Source organism: Ailuropoda melanoleuca, chromosome 4 (genome assembly GCF_002007445.2).
Source record: "Ailuropoda melanoleuca isolate Jingjing chromosome 4, ASM200744v2, whole genome shotgun sequence".
Taxonomy (NCBI): Eukaryota; Metazoa; Chordata; class Mammalia; order Carnivora; family Ursidae; genus Ailuropoda; species Ailuropoda melanoleuca.
The window spans coordinates 26,038,782-26,060,137 of NC_048221.1; the positions used below are offsets into that span (position 1 = coordinate 26,038,782).

Consider the following 21,356-nt stretch of genomic DNA (forward strand, 5'->3'; position numbering starts at 1 on the left):
TAATGAATTTTTGTTAAATGATTTTTCTACATTTAATGAGATGACCTTACGATTTTTTCCCCCATTATTCTGTTAATGTGATAAATTACAGTGACTGATATTCAAATGTAAGACTAAGCTTAAATTCCTGGAATAAACACCACTTAGTCACGGTTTAAGGATTCATGTGTTTATGTTCATGAGTGATAATGATTTATAGTTATTTTTTGGGAATTATAATGTCTTTACTGGCTTTGGTATCAGCATTATGTTGGCTTCATTTTATTCAACGATTTGGGAAATGTTCCTTCCCCTTAATTATCTGACAGAGAGTGTTTAAAATTTGTGTTATTTTTTCCTTAAACGTTTGGTAGAATTATATGTAAAGCCTGGACATGGATTTTCTGGACCTGTATTTTCTTTGTGGGAATGTTTTTAATTACAAATTCACTTTCTAAAAATAGATACATGGCTATTTTAACTTTTAATTTCTTTTATTATCAGTTTTAGTAATTTGTGTCTTTAGCAGAAATTTCCCACTTCATCTGAATTGTCAAACTTACTGGCAAAATATTGTTCATAATATTCCCTTATTTCCTTTTTCCCTACTTTCATTCTTGAGTTTAGTAATGTGTGAATTCTTCTTTTCTTAATTAATCTAGTTAACAGCTTATCACTTGCTACACCTTTTCAAAGAACAAACTTTGGTTTTATTGATTTTCTCCATTGTCCAGTTTTTATTTCATTTATGTATTCCCTTGATTATTCTTTTCTCCATATTTTAGATGCTTCAGATGTATCCACAAATTTTGGTATGCTTTATTTTCATTAACATTTGAAATTAGTTAAAATAACAGTTAAAAATATTTTCTAATATCTCCTGTAATTTGTCTTTGACTTATAAGTTATTTGGAAGTATGTTGCTTTATTTCTAACTACTTGGGGATTGTCCAACTATATTTTTGTTATTAATTTCCAGTTTAATTCCCTTGTATTCACAGAACATACTTTGTATCATTTCAGTCTTTTTAAGTTTATTGAGATTAATACAGACTGATATATCACACACCTTGGGTAAATAGCCAGTGTGCATTTGAATATAGTGTGTATTATGCAGTTGTTAGATGGTATGTTCTAAAAATGTCAAATAGGTCTGGTTGATAACATTTTTCAAGTTTACTGATTTTCTGTCAAAATCTAAGAGGGGAGTGTTGAAATCTTCATCTAAAATTGTGAATTTATGTTTTTCTCTTTGGTTCTTTTAGTTTTTGCTTCATGCATTTCTAAGCACTGTTACTAGGTGTATATATATTTAGATTTGTTTTATCTTCTATATGAATTAACTCCCTCATCATTATGAAATGCCTCTTTATGTAATATTCCGTTTCCTGCAGTCTACTTTGTCTGATATTAATATAGCCACTTTAGCTTTCTTATGGTTGGTGCCTGTATGGTATAACCTTTTCTTTTTTAAATTTTTCACCTCTGTCTTTAGATTTAATATACATTTCTTATAAGCCATATACAATTGTGTTTTGATTTTAATTGATCTAATAATCTCTATCTTTTAGTTGGAGAGTTTAGCCCATTTCCACTTAATGTAATTATTCCAATGTATATGAGTTTAAGACTACAATCTTGCTATTTGTTTTCAAGTTGTCCCACCTGCTCTTGTTTAGTTCTTTTCTGTATTCTTTTGGATTGGATATATTTTTAGTGTTCCATTAATCTCATCGATTGGCTGATGAGTTACACAACTTTGTTTTAGTTTTTTAATGGCTGCACTAGTTGCAATATAAATCTTTAACTTACCACAATCTAACTTTGAGTAATATTAGAATATCTCATGGATAAGAATGTTAAAAAAAGTATACTAATATCTCTACCATTCTTTGTGTTACTGTCATATATTTTACTTCTACAGTTACTATTTTTCTTTCAACAAATACTTTTAAAGAAATTATGATATGAATAAAGAACCTCTTAGATTCATCTACATAGTTTTTAGAGATTTATTTATTTTAGAGAGAGAGAGAGACAGCAAACATGAGAAAGGGTAGAGGGAGAGAGAGAGAAGCAGACTCCCTGCTGAGCTTGGAGCATGATGAGGGGCTTGATCTCAAGACCCTGAGATCACGACCTGAGCTGAAATCAAGAGGCAGACCGACTGAGCCACCCAGGCACCCCCAGGCACCCCCAGGCACCCCCAGATTCATCTACATATTTATCACTATTGGTACTCTTCTCTCATTCAGATCCAAATTTCCATCTGGTACATATTGTTTTCAGCCTGAAGAATTCTTTAATATTTTTGTAATGCAAATTGCTAGCAATGAATTCTCTAGCACTTTTCAGTCTTAAAGTGTTTTTATTTTGCTCCAATTTTTGAAGAATGGTTTCACTAGATACAGAATTCTAGGTTGATAGGTTAAAATTTTTTTTTTTTTACCCAAGCATCATTCCATTGTCTTCTTACTTTCATTGCTTCTGAGGGAAGCTTGTGATATATTTTATCAATGTTTTCTGATGAATAATGTAATTTTTTTTCTGGCCACATTTTAAGATGTTCTCTTTATCATTGATTTTCAGCAATTTGGTTATGACATACCATGCCATGATTTTTTGGTGTTTTTTAATTTATGATATACCATGGTGTGGTTTGGTGCAGTTTTTGTGGGATCTTCAGCCCTTGATTTGTTGAGCTAATTGGATCTGTGGGTGTATTTTTCAAATTTTGAAAAATTTCAACCATCACTTCTATAAATTTTCTGGTGCTCAATCTCTCTTTGTTCTCCTGCTACTACTCTGATTACCCACATATTAGACTGGTTGATATTGTTTCTCAAGCCATTCAGACTGTACTCATCTTTTTTTTTAAGGCTTCCCCCCCCCATGCTTTTGTTTGGATAGTTTTTATATTCCTGGCTTCAATTTTACTGATACCTCCAGTGTTTAACTTGTTGTTAAGTCCATCCAGTGAATTTCAGTGCCATTTTCTCTGTTTTTTTTAATTGATCTTACTCTTTAAGTATCTTTCATATCTGTCCTCCTCTCTTACTTCTTTGCTATTACACTAATGCAGGCTTATATGTCTCACCTAGACTTCTGCACATTGGATCTTAATTGGTTTCTTTTCCTCTAGCTCTCTTCATTCTTAGATTATACTTACTTTCTAGAATGCAGATTATATCATGAAACTTCTCCATGTTAAAAATTATTTTAAAAATTTCTAATGGACTAAAATTCAAACTTCTCAACATGGCTTTCAAAGCCCTTCATGGTTTTGGCTAGCCTTCATTCTAGCACTGTAATTCCATGCATGTGAATCAGTTAATGGATCAAATGTGACATAAACTTTCATACTTTTGTTTGTGTGTATTTACAACTTAGCATAAATACCTCCATGGTAACAATCCCCAGTTTGGCTAGACAAGTCTGATATTTTTCTTTAGGAGCATCTGGGTTGGTGTTCACCAGAGCCCATTATCATTAATTGATTATGTGTTTGCCTCCTCTGCCACATTATAATCTCCTTGATGTGTCATTCACCTTTGGATGCCTATCATTTGTCACAGACCTTGGCCTATAGCAGGGGCTCCATAAATATTTGCCAATTGAAAGAACTCTAAGTTCAAAAGTTTACTGTAACACTATATTCCTAAGTTAATAAACATGGGTTTATGTCAAGAGAAAATAGTAATAACAATATCAACTAATGTTAACTGAGCACTTACTAAGAGCTTGGCACTGTTCTAGGTAGTAACTCTTTCCTAACAACTCCTCTAGGAAGCAGGTTCTATTGTTGTCACCACCTAACTGATGAGGAAATGAAGCACAGAGAGATTAACTGACTCGGCTAAGGGCCCAGACAGGAAGTGATAACCAGAATTTGAACCCCTACAAGCTACCTCTAGAGGTCACACTTCAACTCTTAACAATATTCTCCTGCCTGTTCATGTGATTTAAAAATGGGGTAATCATCTGTTTTCCAGAACAAACTTATTTTTTATGTGGTTGTTCCTACTTCACATAACCATTCAGGGACTACAGAGGAAGGCATGGAACTACTCTTCTTTCCTCAAATTTGTTAAACATCTATACTAGACTGACAGGTGAGTAGAGAGAGAAAAAGAGATATTTTTAAATGATATTCTCGTGGAATAGATGAACACATTTACAAACCTTCAAATAAGTACCATAGGCATTATAGTGGATTCTAGGTTAGAATGGTTTCATTAAGGGACATTCTCTAGCATCTTAAATGTATATCTAAATGATCTTGGTCTAAATAAACCTGCTTCCTCCACTCCCTTCTCATTCAGTGACACTCAAGAAAGTAAATACTGTTAAAACTCAAAAATTTCTAAATCACTGACTTTATGGGGAAAATGATCTTTAAGAGGAAATTTTAAAAACATTATACCACACTTTCAGTTTGTAATAAAAGCTATAACATATTCCATCAGAGTCGTAGTCAAGAAAGTACAATTCCTAAAGAGTAATTTTACCCATTTAAATGACAAACCCTGGGTATTTGAGTGGTAAAGGTTACTAAAAGATTTTGGCATTGTAATTTATCATACCACTTCATTATGTCTCCAATGAATGATTCATTCTCAATGATATTTCATACCTGAACTTCCTATTCAAATACAATTAAATTTACTGTACATTAATATATACTTTGGTAGCAAGACATTGATGTTCATCTGGATACTATCACCAACTAATTAAAATTACATTGAAGAAGAAGTAAGATTGATTTCAGTGAGTCTTGAGTAAGTGGCTACCTCCATTGTTTAATTTGATGATTATTAATTTTTCAAACTGTTCTTGCCATTGAAAATCTAAGTTAAAAGTATAAATTGTTATAATTTAAATATTAAATTGAATTCTTCAAAATAGAGAATAACATGAAAAATAAAATTTTTGTATTTGAAAGGTTAACATTTAATGGTAACTGGATAGTAAGTGGCCTATACATAAATATTCATACTGGTGTGGCTTTAAGAATATTTATCTGTTGCCTTTGGCTATGTAAAGGTTTTAACTAAAGAACAAGGCGAAGTGGACCTTTTGGCAATTATCCTCTAAATCGGGGTTGCAAACTCTATGCTTAGAGGGCCTAGGCAGATAACTTAAATGAATGAAGCAGAAATGGTCTGAGTGCACCTGCATTCCTTATGAGTGGAAAGGACTAAACTCTACAGTAGAGTTTAAAGCTCAGTTAAAAGTGTGCAGTTGCCACTCAGCTCCAGCTGACTGCTCACTGCACAACAGACAATACTGATAACTTCTGACTTATAAATGTTAGCTGAAGATGTTTAAAAATACTGTGTTTCACGGTTTACCACCAAACTATCTACAGTTCCTAAAAAGTAGAAGTGAAGAAAGTTTTGGCAAAAGTAGAGAACTAGAGCAACACCACACCAACACCAAAGAGGGCCCTAGGGATGGAATTTTGAATGGGTGGAGTGTTCTCTCTCACGTTGCTTCTCTCCATAGAAGGTTCCCCTAAAACATGGTTTAGCTGTAATTTATTAAAGGCTCAATGGGAATAGATTATATTAACAGTGGAAATGAAAGACCCTCTGCTGCTGTAGCATCTCTTCGATTGGGAGGAAACTGAGGGGAAATGAGTATAAGTTTTAGAACTGTATTTCTTAATAGCTGCTTGAATAATACAGAATATTTCTGGAATCAAGTGCATTTAGAAAGGTCCATGACAAACTTACTTATTTTTTCTCCCACATCAAGAGGCATAGTAAGACTTGCCTGTTTGTTCAACAAATATTTATTCAGCACTTACTTTGTGCCATGGTCTTAATGGAACTAGGGATAAAAATCAAATAAAACATGCTTGTAGTCTAAAGGCAGGGAGATAGACAAGCACATGGTGAAGAAGTGTTACGAGGATTATGAAGTTGTGACTGGCAATGGTGAACTATACCCCAAATAGTTATTACCCAGAGGGGAAATCATGGAAAGCTTCCTGGAAGAAGTAGCAACTAAAGAGCAAATCAGAGCTATAATCCTTATCTAGGGCTTAGACTGTGCCAGGCATTGTTATAAAAGGCTTATGTTTACTTACTTGTGTAAATCTTCATAACAATCTTAATAGGAAGTATAACTCATATTATCTGCATTTTATAGATGAGGGAACTCATATAACTAGGGTCATATAACTAGTAAGTATCAGAATTCACATACTGTGCTTTTAACCCCTACATATTATTTACATGTCTATATTCAACAAAATATAGATTAGAACATATTACAAGTAGGTATGACTTGGTGATTTCACCAGGATAGGGAACACTACAGAAAAAAAAATACCTTCTCTTTGCTTTTTGCTTAGGACTGTCTTAAATGTATGTGAGTAATTCTTTCTAGATTCAATCATACTCAGAAAAGAAGTTCTAGATATGTTATGAGTGTTTTGCCTTTTAAAATTTAGCATGAGCTCAAGTTATCTAAAATAATGACCGGTTGGCTTTCTTCACACCAGGATTTTCTTAAATGAGGACCTATTACACTTTTTAATTTTTTTTTTTATTTTTTAGTTTAAGTAGTACATTTCTTATGTCATTATATACCTGGTGCCACTGACACAGATTCATCTGACTCATTTATTAAATAGGAAATATGGTTCAGTCAAGTTCACTTTCTATCTCATCAAGGTTTACTTGTAAAGAAAGATAATATTTTATTTTTAAATACTGTATTCCTACAAATGTCACTAGATGAAAGGCATACTACTGTGTGTGTGTGGGAGGGATGATATCCATGTACAGAATGGTTAGTTCAGATTTTAACAAAATATCCAGAACTTCAATTAGTTAACTGACAAAGGTGACTGAATTCACAAAAGCAAGGTAATGACAGATTTTATTTATTAACTACACAGAATGGAGTATTGGTCTCATATATGATTTAACTGTTGGAAACCACCTACTGTTGAACTCTAAAAAAAATCATAGATAAATAAGGAAATCAGTACTTAAAACATAGCCATTTAGTATTATTGTAAATGAATTATGCACCACTATTATAGACTCCAACTCTGACTATACATTTACCATTGTAGTGAGTTTTTACACTGCCTTCTTATGTTTTTATGTTGTTAGAGTCCTTTTATTTCTACTCAAAGATCTCCCTCTAGCATTTATTGTAAGGCATGTCTAGTGGTAATGAATTCCCTTGGTTTCTGTTTGTTTAGGAAAGTCTTTACCCCTCCTTTATTTCTGAAAGACAGCTTTGCCAGGGATAGTATTCTTGGTTGGTTTCTAATTTTTTCCCAATATTTAGAATATGTCATCACATTCTCTTCTGGCCTGAAAAGTTTCTGTTGAGAAATCTGTCCATAGTTTTATGGGACCTCCCTTGTATGTAACTTCTAACCTCTCTTTTCTCATTGCTTTTAAAATTCTTACTTTAACTTTTGACAATTAATCATAATATGTTTGTGTGGTCCTATTTGTGGTCCTTTGGCCTCTTGGATCTGAATATCTATTTCTCTCCCCAGGTTTGGGGAGTTTTTAGCCATCATTGCTTTAAATATACTCTCTGTCCCTTTCTCTTTCTCTTCTCCTTCTGGAATTCCAGTAATATGAATATTGCTTATTTTCTTTGTGTCTCATAATTCCCATAGGCTTTTTTCACTCTTTATCATTCCTTTTCCTTTTTAAATCCCAACTGGATAATTTCAATTGTCTTGTCTTCTAGGTCACAGATTCTTTTTTCTGCATGGTTCAATCTGCTTTTGAAGCTCTCCACTGAATTCTTCAGTTACTGTGTTTTTCAGCTCTAGCATTTCTATTTGTTTATTTTTGATGGTTTCCATTCCTTTGTCAAACATCTTGTGCTGTTCATGGTTTGTTTCCCTAAGTTCATTTCGTTGTCTGTCTGTATGTTCTTGTAGGTCACTAAATTTCTTTAAGACTGTTCTGAATTCTTTGTCTGACAGGTCACAGATCTCTCTCTTTAGGATCAGTTATTAAAGCTTTATTAGTTTCCTTTGGTGGTGTCATATTTACCTTTTCATGATCCTTCCTTACACTGGAGTCTGTGCATTTGAAGAAGTGGTTAAAGGTTTCTTTTAAAATAAATATATTTAAGCCCCCAAACAGGTGAGTTGATTTAAAGGAAAGTATTAAGTACTTATTAGAACAAGTAGTACATAAACACAGTAAAGTCATGAGAGTAGTACTGAAGTAATTAAAATTTGAGAAAGACCAGTCAGTCATATCAGGCCCAAATTTCTTGGCCTGTACCTTATTGCTTATCTACTCATACCTTATTGCTGCTATAGCTCTCAGAGGTTACACCATAGGCATTAAATCTCCCAACCTATACCTGACTATTGTATTGCAGGGCTGATGTTTCCTTCAGGCTATTAAAAAAAAAAAAATCTGGCAATAATGATTAATCACTCTTTTTTCTCCAAATATGTATCAATTTCCAGCCTTCATGCTTCTGTTCATGCCGTTACTTCTGCTTGGAATACTTGGCTTCCTATTTCTACCTGTTGAAATCTTATAGTCTTTCAAAGGCCCAACTAAATGTAGTCTTCTTTATTCAGCCTTTCCTCATCCTGTAGTCAGATGGATTTCTTTCCCTTTCATAGTACCAGTAGACCTCTCTCTACTGTGCTTCCCACCACAGTTTTGGTGATATTCTAGATGTTCAAATAATCATATTCTCCCACCTAGTAGATTTTAAGCTCTTTCATGGGAGAGCAAGGAAGAGTACGAATTTTATTCATTTTTTATATGACCATGATACTTAACAAAGTGCTTTATACACAGAGTAGGCCCATATTAATATTTGCTAAATTGAATTTACTATTTTAAGCAACATTCATGTGACACTTACAATTTTGCGCTTGATCATGAAGAGTGGGATTTTTGCATGAAGAGGAGTTGAGGACAGTTCCTTATGGACCGTTGATAGATACAATCTTCTTTTAATGTTCCCTAAATCAGTAATTCTGAAGAAAGAAAGAAGAAAGAAAGATTCCCATCAATATAATATCTACTACTTTGGATAATCATCAAAATGATACAATTTATCATACAGGCCCTTTGCAATAGGGAGATCTAACACAGAATTTAAGAACTGCCTTTTTTCTCTCAAGAAGTAATAAAATTTCGGGGCGCCTGGGTGGCACAGCGGTTAAGCGCCTGCCTTCGGCTCAGGGCGTGATCCCGGCGTTGCGGGATCGAGCCCCACATCAGGCTCCTCTGCTGTGAGCCTGCTTCTTCCTCTCCCACTCCCCCTGCTTGTGTTCCCTGTCTCGCTGGCTGTCTCTATCTCTGTCAAATAAATAAATAAATAAAATCTTTAAAAAAAAAAAAAAAAAAAAAAAAAAAAAAAAAGAAGTAATAAAATTTCTTCCTTAAATTCAAAGTGTTCACAAGCCTGAATGTATAAATTCACTTAATATGCTAATTTATTTCAGTACTCTACAGTAGATTTCTACAGTCTTCTAGCCTACGAAAAAATTCAATTTGTATGAACTGAGAAACTGCTAGCGTTTAATAACCATGCTTGTTCCAGCCCCTTAAGCTTGTGTTATCTTGGGACATACTGTCACCTACTAAATAGGAAAACATTATGGGTTTCTTTCCCCTAAAAATGCACCTGTCATTTTATATAGGCTCTTAGTCTGGTTAGAGACAGACACAAAACACTAACTGTCGCTTTCACTTCCTAAGCACATATCTTCAAAGCAGAATTATAATACACAAGTTTATTGCTCACTGTTCAGGTCAAGTCACAGTGATACCAAGGACACTGAATTCTAACATCTTTAATAGATTTAGACCACAGCCATGATCACAAAGATTAGGTTTGCTTCAAATTGATAGAGGCTCATTTTTATGTTCTGCTTCCTTTAGGTCTCAGAGGTAACACAGCAGGCTTAAAATCTCCAAACCTGTCTCAGGCTTCTATATAGTAGAGTTGATGCTTATTAAAGACTGTCTTTTTAGCAGAGAATAGCGATGTTTCCCCCATTTTTAGCAACTTTATCTAGATGTACAAACTGCTAATTTTCTACAGTTAGTAATTCCCCAAGGTGACAACATTTCATTCAAATGAACTGCTACCAATATTTATAGTATAATTAACTATTTTAAAAGTCAACATAGTTTTTTCTATACCTCTTTCTTATCTCCTTTTCCTACTTTTCTATTCTCATTATTTCTTCCTTCTAAAATACATATTCTGTAGAAAAACTATTATTGAACAGTGTTATGATTAAATAAAGTACAAATTAGATGAGATGATTTAAGAGTATGCCCCAGACCTAAAAATTCTACTGTACCAGCACTAAAAAATACCATAACTTAATTTAAAAAGCAATAAATCCTTTCAATCCAGAGTGAGAGGTAATAAGGTTAAGATGCAAAACGGTTAAGTCTATCATAGTTTTATATTCAGATGTATGAGTAAATGTGGTATAATTTTTGCCCCAAGACAGTGTCTTCAACGTGGGACGAGCACATGGGGAGGTGTGGTGGAACACAATCATCCGCTGAAGTGCAGAAGGAAAATGTTAGAACTATCTTTCATCCTGTCCTTTTAAAATGTTATTTTTGTGCATGTTTTATTATATAGCAGTGGAGCAACATATTCCTGTTTTTGAAATAAATGAATGTACCTATGTGGTTAGTGTGTTCAAACAATTACCAATAGGGTACAGGATCAAATATATTTGGGAAGCATTGTCATGTTATTAGGTCTCTTGCATCACAAGACACTCTGATTAGGGAATAGAAGGAAAGACTATATAGGGATTTCGGAAAGAGAAAGGGAAGAAAAACTTCCCTTGCATTATATAAAAAGTTTGGTTGCATCAACCAAAAACTCATTTGAAACACTGTTTTATTAAAGATTTGCTTTGCTTATAGAGATAATACTATGTCATTTTTATTTGAATAGGTATGGATCAAACTCCAAACAGAGGAATGTTTGAGTAGACTACCACTTTATCAACACACAAAACTACATGAATATTCATTCATTCATTCACATGTTCAACAAATACTCACTGAGCCAGGAAATATTCTGGGAATACACTGGGGAACATGATGGTGAATAAAGCAAGACAAAAAAGGAGAAAGAGATAAAATAAATGCGTATTATCTTAAATGCAATGAAGATGACATATAAAAGACTGAACTAGAAAACATCAAGAAATGACCTACTTTGGACAGTAAAGGCAGCATGGTTAGGTGGACCTGGTAGGTGAAAAAGGGACATGAAGTAGAAAGGGTAGGCAAGAACCAAATCACGCAGGGTCTTTAGCCAAAGTAAGGGGTTTTATAAATTTATTGTTCACAAAAGGAAGCTATTAGAGTCAACATTCTACCTTGCATGATGAATGGATATCTTATAAAAACAAAGAGTTATAGTATCTTTTACTTTTTATTGGGGTAAAGTATGTATAACTGAAATTTAAGAGTACAATCTCATGTGCTTTGATAAATGTATACACTGATGTAATCATCACTCCAAACAAAATGTAGAACATTTCCATCACCCTAGAAAGTTCTCTTCTGACCCCTTCTAGTCAATCCTCACTCCTGATTTCTATTATCATGAGTAAGTTTTGTCTGTTCCTGAAATTCTTGTAAATTCAATAGTGTAGCATATACTCCTGTGACTGGCTTCTTTCACTTAACATGATATTTTTCAGATTCATGCATGTTCCAGCACACACGAATAGTTCCTTTCTTTAACCGCTGAGACTTATATGACTATACTATTTATCTATCCATTCTGTTGTTGATGGGCATTTGTTTCCAGTATTGATTTCTCATAAATAAAACCTTTCTGAATATGCTCATAGAGTCTTCTTGTGGATGAGTATTTTTATTCTCTTGATAACTAGGAATGGGATTACTGGGTAATTGGGGAATATATAGGTATAACTTTATAGAACTAATTCTCCAAAATGATTGCAGTGGTTCCATATTCTCTTCAATTTTTGGTACTATCAGACTTTAAGTTTTTGTTTGTTTGTTTTTGTTTTTTTTTGTTTTGGGGGTAAGGGGCAGAGGGAGAGGAAGAGAGAGAATCCCAGGCAGACTCTGTGCTGAGTATGGAGCCCTATGCAGGGCTTGATCTCATGATCCTGAGATCATGACCAAGCTGAAATCGAGTCTGATGCTTAACTGACTGAGCCACTCAGGCACCCCGGTACTATCAGACTTTAGTGTTAGCCAATTCTAGTTGGAATCTAATGAATGGATATCATTGTGATTTTATTTGCATTTGTCTTATGAATAATGACACTAATCAATTTTACATGTGTTTACTGGCATGTCATGTGAAATGTCTGTTAAGTCATTTGTTCAATTTTGGGGGGGCTATTTTCTTATTATAATTCTAAGAGTTCTTTATAAATTTTGAATATATATCCTTTGTCAGATTATGCATTGTGATTATTTTCTTCCCTATTATCCTAATGATATCTTTTGTTAACCTTTTATTTGGAAATAATTTCTCACAGAAAAGTATCAAGAATAGTGCACAGAAACTCGTGTACACTTTGTCTAAATTAGCTTAATGATACCTTTTGATTAGCAGAAGTTTTTAATTTAATGAAGCCCAGTTTATCAATATTTATACTAGTGCTAGAATTTCTATGTCCTAAAAAATCCCTGCCTAGACCAAAGCTGCAAAGAAGGTACTTTCCTACGTTTTCTTCTAGATCTTCACAGTTCTAGGTTTTACATTCTATGATCCATCCAAAATTAATTTCAGTATTGTGTGAGGTAGTGGGTGTGGTTCTTTCTGTATGTTTATTCAGTTGTCCAGCACTATTTGTTAAAGATTCTCCTTTCCAAATGCCATGATACTTTGTTGAAAATCAATTGAATATATATGTATGAGTGTGGATCTATTTCTGGGCTTTCCATCGATCCATTTGTTTCATTTATCCATTCTTCCACCAATGTCACACTGCCTCAGTATTGTGGATTAGTAGTAGGTCTTGAAACTAGGCAAAGAAACTCTTCCACTTGGTTTCGTTCAGATTTGTCTGGCCCTTGTTTTCCATAGATTTTAGGATTCACTTGTCATTTTCTATAAAGATGTTGTTGAGAGTTTTGGATTGTGTTGAATCTACAGATCAAATTGGGGAGAACCGTGATGTATCTTTTGCAATTATTTAGGCCTTGTTTAATTTCTTTCATAATGTTTTATAGTTTTCATTTTAGAAATCTTGTACATCTTTTGTTAAATTTATTCCTAAGTATTTTGTTTTTTTGACATGACTGAAAATGAATTTTAAAAATTCACCAGCCAAATGCTACTAGTATATAGAAATTCTACTGATTGTTTATATAATTATTCCTGTGACCATGTTTAATTCATGCATTAGTTTCAGTAGTTGTTTTGTAGATTCCTGAGGATTTTATATATAAACAATCATGTCTTCAGTGAATAAAGACTTCTACTTCTGCTTTTCTCAATCTTTATACCTTTTATTTCTTTTTCTTGCATTACTGCACTGGCTGCACTTCCAGCATACACTATATTGAAGTGATGAGCACAGAAAACCCTGCCTTGTTCCTGATCATAGGGGAAAAATGTTCACTGCTTCTATTAAATGTGATTTAGATTTAGGTTTCCTTTATCAGATTTAGTATGTTCTCTTCTATTTCTAGTTTTTTAAAAGTTTTTTTCCCTTTTTTTTAGTCACGAAAGGGTGTGGAATTTTGTCAATGCCTTTTTATCTGCAGCAATTCAGATCCTACTGTTTCTCTCCTTTATTCTGTCCATATTTTGAATTATACTGATTGATTTTCAAATGTAAAATCAACCTTGTGCTCTTGGTATAAATTTCAATTATTTTTGTTGAAGATTTTCACATCTATTTTCATGAGGAACATTGGTTTGCAATTTTCTCAAAATATCTATGTCAGGTTTTGATAACAGATTTAAGCTAATCCCACAAAGTGATTTGGGAAGTGTTTCCTCCTCCTCTATTTGAAAATTTGTTTAAAATGAGTGCTAGTTTAAATGTTAATAGAATTAATTTAAGTCTGAAGTTTTCTTTATGGGAAGATTTTGTTATACATTTAATTTAATAGATTAGTAGGCTACTCAGATTTTGAATTTTTGTTCTTTTGGTTTTGATAAATTGTGACTTTATTGCCATAAAGTTGTTCATATTATTCCCTTCATTATCATTTTAACATCAGTAGGATCTGTAGTTGTATTCCTGTTCTCATTCCTGACATTGGTAACTTGTGATTTCTCTCTTTTTACTAATCAATCCGCTTTGGTTTATTAAGTTTATCTTTTTAAAGAAAGAACTCTTGGCTTTGTAAAATTTCTCCGTTCTTTGTTTTCAATTTTATTGATTCTTGGTTCTATTTTTATTTCTTTCCTTCTACTTACTCTGGGTTTAATTTGTTCTTCCCCCCCACACCCAGCTTCTAAGGATGGAAAGTTGGATAATTAATTTTAAACCTTTCTTTTTTCTCATACAATACTTAAAACTTATAAGCTTTCCTCTAAGCATGATGTCAGCTGCCTCCCACAAATTCTGGTATGTTGTATATAATTTTCATTCAGTTTGAAATATTTTCTAATTTCCCATATGATTTCTTCTTTGAATCCTGGGCTACTTAGATGTGTGCTATTTAATTTCCAAACAGTACAGTCTTTTCTATATCCTGCATTGCCATTGATTTTTAATTTCATTCCATTGTGGTCAGAGAACATACTTTATAAAGTTTCCTTTCTAAAAAAATGTAATAAGACATTGTATGATTCAGCATATGACTGGTGAATGGTCTACACGCACTTGGATTTTATTATTTTAAAACTTTAAAAAATTAAAAACTACTTTCCCCAAGTCTACTCAATACTGACCTATCATCTATTTATCTTTAGGGTATTCCTTCATGTTTCTGGGCAGTTCTGGCACCTAGATCACAATTTTCTTCTGCCACCATTCTGGGTAACTTTATCTAACCAGAGAGCAAAATATAATTTAAACCTAAACCTATTCCACTATGATAACCAACACATCTATTCCAACTTCAAGGTCTTCTATTCGAATTTTCTTCCTGATTTCATTAATTCATTCAACTAGCATCCAGTCAATGCCTTAGTGGCACAACACAAAGTACTAGAGGTATGGAAGTAGCTGAGATATAGAAATCATACTCCAGTGTGGAAGGAAAAATAACCATTCCTAAGTCACTATTTTTAGCATATTTCATAGACATTATCTTATTAAGTCTCACAAAAATCTTTCACTGAAGGCAGTATATTCATTCTCCACTTTGTAGATGGAGAAACTAGACTCCAGAAACTAAGGAAGCTACTAGTCTATGGAAATACAGCTAATAGAGTGTTAAAGCTTCTCTCTTTAAAATCATGTGCCATTTCAGTGATATAACGGTATAGTCACTCCCATACAGACTGAATTTCTTTCATTCATTTATGCTGAATGGCCACTATTTGCACATGCTGTGCTAGCAGTGACAAGAGTGCCTTGGTGTCCATCTTCACAGAACCACAGCTAAACACTTCCAATACAATACTTGTTCATCTCATGAAAACCATGTACCCTTTCTCTTCTCCCCTTCTCACTCTTCTAAAACGATTTCCCACTCAATTCTGGATTCCAGTTTGGATCTAATTACCCAGCAGGTCACAAATATGTGTCTTACAACCATGACCCACGTAAAGCCTCCTGAAAGGATGATCCAAAGCTAGCAAGATGAGTGTACTCTGCTAGAATGTGGTAATTTATCTAAAAAAAAAAAAAAAAATCTACCAAGCATCAGTTTTTTTTTTTTACTTGGTGTATAATCAGAACAAGTGACTTACACTTCAATACGTGATGTATGCATTCCCCAAAGGAATATTAATTACTTACTGAACATTTTCTATATGCCAACACTATATTAAGTATTCTGTATGGATTATTTCACTTAATGCTCCCATAAACCTTACAAGATGCCTACTATTATTATCTCTACTTAACAGATGAGGAAACTAAAGCTTTAGTTCCTAAAGTTACACATCTAGCAAAATCCAGATTTATACTCAGATCTAAATGATTCTAGTACCTAGATCCTTATCCACATGCTGACTTTCTTTTGGGCAGATAGTGCTAAAAACACATCCATAGTAGAATGATCTTTGCTCCTGGGAACAAAATATTTAGTATCTGGTAGCTAAGACTCCTATCCTTCACAGTGTTTGGATGGACAGAGCCCATGTTCGCCTTCATGTGTGTGCCTGTTCCATTGGCAAAATCTTCCTTTAAAAATTTGTAAAAAACAACAACAAACACACAAACACCCTCTGATCCAGGTACTATTATCTTACAATTAAAAGCTCATAGGCTAATCTTGCTTTCCTTATTTCTGTGTTCTTGAAGGTCACTTCGCTGTCCCACCATAGGCCTCATACACTTAAAATTCTCTCAGTTACTAGTGAGGACCTCTGTGAATCACTTCTTGTTCCCTGTTTTGAACATTTGGGCTTCACTATTCCAATTAGCTGTCAGATCCTGTCACAGTCAGTCACCTTTCTAGTAGTTTCATGCCTGTTTCTTCTTTGGTTTTCTATAACCACAATGCTTGGTCATTTGTTGCTTTGAATGTTGTAGTCTCTCTACCTCCACACTTTTATCTCTCAGTCTGTTCTTCATGTGGACCAGCCATGGGGACTGAATGCCACCCCTTGGCTCCAATTTCTTTCGCATCCTGGCCTAAGGAATAAAGTCCAGGGTTCCTTATCTCGTTATTCAAGGACCTCCAAAATTTGACCCTTAGCCACTATTCCATTATCACTTTTCACTGCATTCCTCAATGTACCCTCTGTTTGTGTCAGAATTCATAAAATAAGGAGTGCAAGACTGAAACCAGGGGGTTGCAGAGACAGCAAGTGAGAACATCAGCACAGAGTGAAATTGTAGAATAAAGCCAGGGTTGGTTTTGAGGAGTCTTAACATGAGATATCAAGAAGAGCTCGATGGGGCAGATATCAAAGCTATACTTAATAAACAGAAAAGGATGGAAAATGGACGAGCAACATCTAAATCCCTACCATATGCCAGAACCTTCACTCAATTTCACCAATGTTATTTCATTTATTCCTCCCAACAATTTTTTTTTGAAATAGAAATTAATAATCACATCTTACCAACGTAGTGAGAGGCTCAGAGACATTAAGCCATTTGTTCATGGTCTCAGAGCTATGTGGCAGAGCCAGCAATCTAAAAAGATAAAGCAAGAGGAATAAAGGTACATTATTTACAAGTCTATATGACAATTCCAGAGGATAGCAGTGCATGGCTTAGTGTTTTTGAAAGGTTTCATGCTTACTAGGAAAGAAGAGGTGAGTAACTGGCCTACCATCCATTCAACCCCTTTACTAAAGGGCATTCATTGCAGGAGAAAGGTAACCAGCCAAAGCTCCTTGTAAACATGACTGACCTCTGACAAATACATCAGTGATGTTTATTAGAGGGAAAGTCCTTAATAGATGGGTTTTTTGTTTTGTTTTATTTTTGCAGGATGTACCTGATCTAAGATTGCTTATGGTTAACAAACTTGGAATCCATGCACTTATGGGGCATGGTTCCTTGGAAAATGTCACATAAGCTAAAAGTGTAAGAGCTCCCTTTGGGTGAGCAATATTCTCAGGTGTTTTTCTGTCAAGTATTGCTTAGAGAAGTTGTTTGTTAGATCTGGGCCAAAGTGCATTTAGAAAGAACTGGAGAGATGCAACAGTTATTCCAGATCTCTTTCTGCTTCATGTGTATTGGCTAAGATCTCTGATTCTTGTGAGTCTGTTTGACAATCAAAGCCTTTGCACTAACGCATATACCTGGATGTGCTGTGCAGCCTCTTTAGGAAACACACCTTCAAAAGCAGAGGCTGAGAAAAGGACACAGGTGCAAGTGGTTTATTGGATAAGAGATTCCATGATGCAGGAACGAACGAAGAGGGAGAGTAAGACAACAAAAGAGGAAAAGCCAAGATAAGGCACTGTCAACAACACTGCTATGGACTGCCGGGGCTGCATTCCACCAGGACATCCATGGAGACATGTACAACACCTCCCAGAATTGTCCTCTTGAAGGAATAGGAGGTGGGAGCCTATAGCCACTAACTGCTAACCCCCAATGGTTAAGGGTTCCCTCGGGGGGCCTTACCACCCTAGTATTTCCAATTTATGCCTGTCTGTGGGTAGAGTAGTTGGGTCCCACAGCATCAAAGAGGGTCCTGGATGACATTTGATATGGGATGCTTTCCAAGCAAGCTTGTTCCAAACCACCCACTGCAGTCACAGCTGATATCAGAGGTGGACCCAGAGGATGTGACATGGAACACTGGAGCGGGCTGCCACAATGACAATACCAGCATGCTTGCTACTTAAACATAATCCATCCTTTCATATTTCTATGCCTTTGCTTATGTATCTCCCTTGGAAAGCCCCTTCTCTCATTCTGCCAACTGAAATTATATTCATCCATCACAGTTTGGGTTGAAATGCCACCTCCTCCTGGAAAACATCGCAGATCTCCGAATTAAAAATAATTACATCTTTTTTTTTTTACTTACCACAGCATGGTTTTCAACCTCTATTACTGAATTTCTTTCAATCCCCTTTGGTGTTCTAGGTCAGTAACTATAGCCCACGTTATGGGCCATAATCTAATGCAAATATGCAAATCTTTTCCTTTGCTTTCATGGGTGAATAACATGTGGTCCTGTATATTTCAACTTTACCACTTGCTAGTAACATTCTAATTGAGTTTAAAAAGGTTACTAGAATTTGGTAATCCAAAGCCCATTTTAGAGTTTCAAGAAGTCTCTCATTCTAAATTCCATAAAGAAATCTGACTGCCCTGAAATGTTTGGTAATTTGTAAAAGTTCCCGGTATGCACATGTACAAACACAAGAGATGGGACTTCTGCAGTTTGGGGGAAGGACAATTTATTACAAATTCATCATCAGTGTTATCTTGAGTTGACTGTAGTTTTTGAGTACTGCTACTTTCTTTTTTTAGTGATTATTATTCTTTTAAAGATTTTTATTTATTTATTTGGGAGGGGGAGAGAACATGAGCAGGGAGAAGGGGCAGACAGAGGCAGACAGAGAATCTCAAGCAGACTCCACACTGAATGCAGAGCCCGACATGGGGCTCAATCTCATGACCCCAAGATCATGTCCTAGGCCGAAATCAAGAGTTGGATGCTTAACTGATCGAGCCACCCAGGTGCCCGAAATTGTTATTATTTTAGACTAATCATTATCAACAAGTGTGGAAATAAGCTGTAATGGTTAAGAGCAATAATTTCAAAGCCATATTTTCTGCGTTCAAATTCTGGCTTCACCATTTCTTAGCTATGTGACACTGGGTATGTTACTTACCCTTCTGTACCTCAGTTTCTTTATTAATAATATGTAGAAAATAATAGTACTCATAGGATTGTTGTGAGGACTGCATACATAAGTGAGTATAAGAAAAACGCACAGAACAATGCCTGGCATACAGAAAACTACCTAAGTACTATCATCTTGAGTGGCTGTGTATTTTTAGCCTTTAATCTTCTATTAACTAAAATATTTATTAAGAAAGATAGGCCCACCCTGGGCTGTAAAGCCTGATAAGAACCACACAATGGGTACATGGCCTGACTTTGCTTTTGTGGAGGTCAGGTTTTGGTCTATACAAGATAGTTCTCAGTTAAATCTGACCGTCGTGGCTCTGACTTCTGGAAGAATTTCTAAATGCTCATGTGCCCAGTTTAAGACAGAGATATTAAGACTAAGCCACTCATATGGTGATGAGAATTTATTCTACTGTCTTTGCAAAAATAAATATGCAAACCTTCCCTATCTCATAATCAAGAATAGTTGGTTTTGGAGGGAAAACAAAATCATATGCTAAGCTTAAATGGTTCTGAAAGGAAGCTGAATTGCTACTTTAAAAAAAATTAAAATTAGTCATTCATGAGAGAGAGAGAATATAAATGCATATGTGTGTCTACTTAAAAGCTTCATTATGCTCATGTGCTTTTTTGGGGACAATTTAGTTGCTGTAAGGAAGGCTGCTTGTAAAACAGCTCTTCAGTTGTAATACAGGCTTGATTTTCACCATCTAAAACCTCCTGTGACCTAACAAAGCAGAAAAAGACAAGCAACACTGGCATTGCTTCTCTTAAACTTAGAGATACTTTTTTTATTAAGAAACCCCATATATGAGTTAATACATTTTTATATCTGTAAGTGAGCATTCATAGCTAAGGGTCAGCGATGTGATAGAAAAAGTAATGAGACCATGTTGAGAAAAAATGGGGTAGTCAACAGGAAAATCAACCTCATTTATTATAATATTCTAGTGATCAGCAGGTGTATAACTCTCTCAGCTATGGTCATTAACGACATTCATTCCAAACTTAACATCTACATTTGCAAACCATTTGAAAGTAAAATTACTTTTGAATTCAATTTCCAATTTGTTTTTATATCTTCATCTTTGATTGACAATTTTTTTTTTAACAATGGCAACCTCAGTGAGTATTTGAGTAAATGGTAGCAACCATCCAATAGTGTAGATAAACTTGTCTATTTAGATTACCTATTCACTTTTCTTCCATATGTACAATCATTTTCAACCACTGAATGATCACTTCAGGTTAGAATGAACTTGCAAAACTGATGTCAGGCTTCTGATGATTAGATTCATTTATTAGAATTACTTGTTCTTAAAGTCAAAATGGTATTTATTTTTCTTATCATGACCTAAAAATGACCAAATTTGAATGCACACCTTCAGTGATGCTACCAAATAACTCCAGGCATAAATTACAAGAAAAGAGAGAGTTTGCAAAATCGTATATATAAATGTGTGCAATGATGTTTGGGTATATAGTTAATATGGCTGTGCACTGAAATTGAAAACCATATAGAAGATGGTGCCATGCAGAAGGCCTCCCTTGTGCATTCACTCCTATGCTTCATAATCACCACAGGGAATTTTATTCCATCAATTTTTCCTGGATCCCTTCTGCTGAATTTTAAATTCATTGAGGATTCTTTTGTCTTTTATAGAAAAATTCAGAATTCTGAACCTAAGATGCTTTCGTATACTTATTGAAACACAAGGTAGTTCTCTTTTCATACTTAGCATTCACTACAATGCACATTTCACATGTATGGCTTTACATCAGTAACTGGTGCTCTTTGAATCTTTCTCTGAATGTCATTTGATCCCCTTTTTAAAAGAGCTCTATTGAGGTACAATTTACATGCCATAAAATTCACCATTTTAAATTGTGTACATTTTTAGTATATTTAAGGAGTTATGCAACCATCACCAGAATTTGGTT

General features: G+C 34.6%; 1 protein-coding gene across 14 annotated transcripts in view; it reads right to left on the bottom strand.

The window, feature by feature from the left end:
- Positions 1–21,356, bottom strand: part of CFAP20DC (CFAP20 domain containing) — a 234,689-nt gene that overhangs the window by 141,767 nt on the left and 71,566 nt on the right. For 13 of the 14 annotated variants that reach the window (XM_019805517.2, XM_011231610.3, XM_011231588.3 and 10 more), the window contains one exon: positions 8,854–8,968. In XM_019805517.2, the coding sequence (XP_019661076.1) occupies positions 8,854–8,968 (115 nt within the window). Of the gene's footprint in view, positions 1–8,853; positions 8,969–17,157; positions 17,231–21,356 lie in introns of those variants that run through there. The other variant, XM_034658566.1, reaches the window with a different exon arrangement.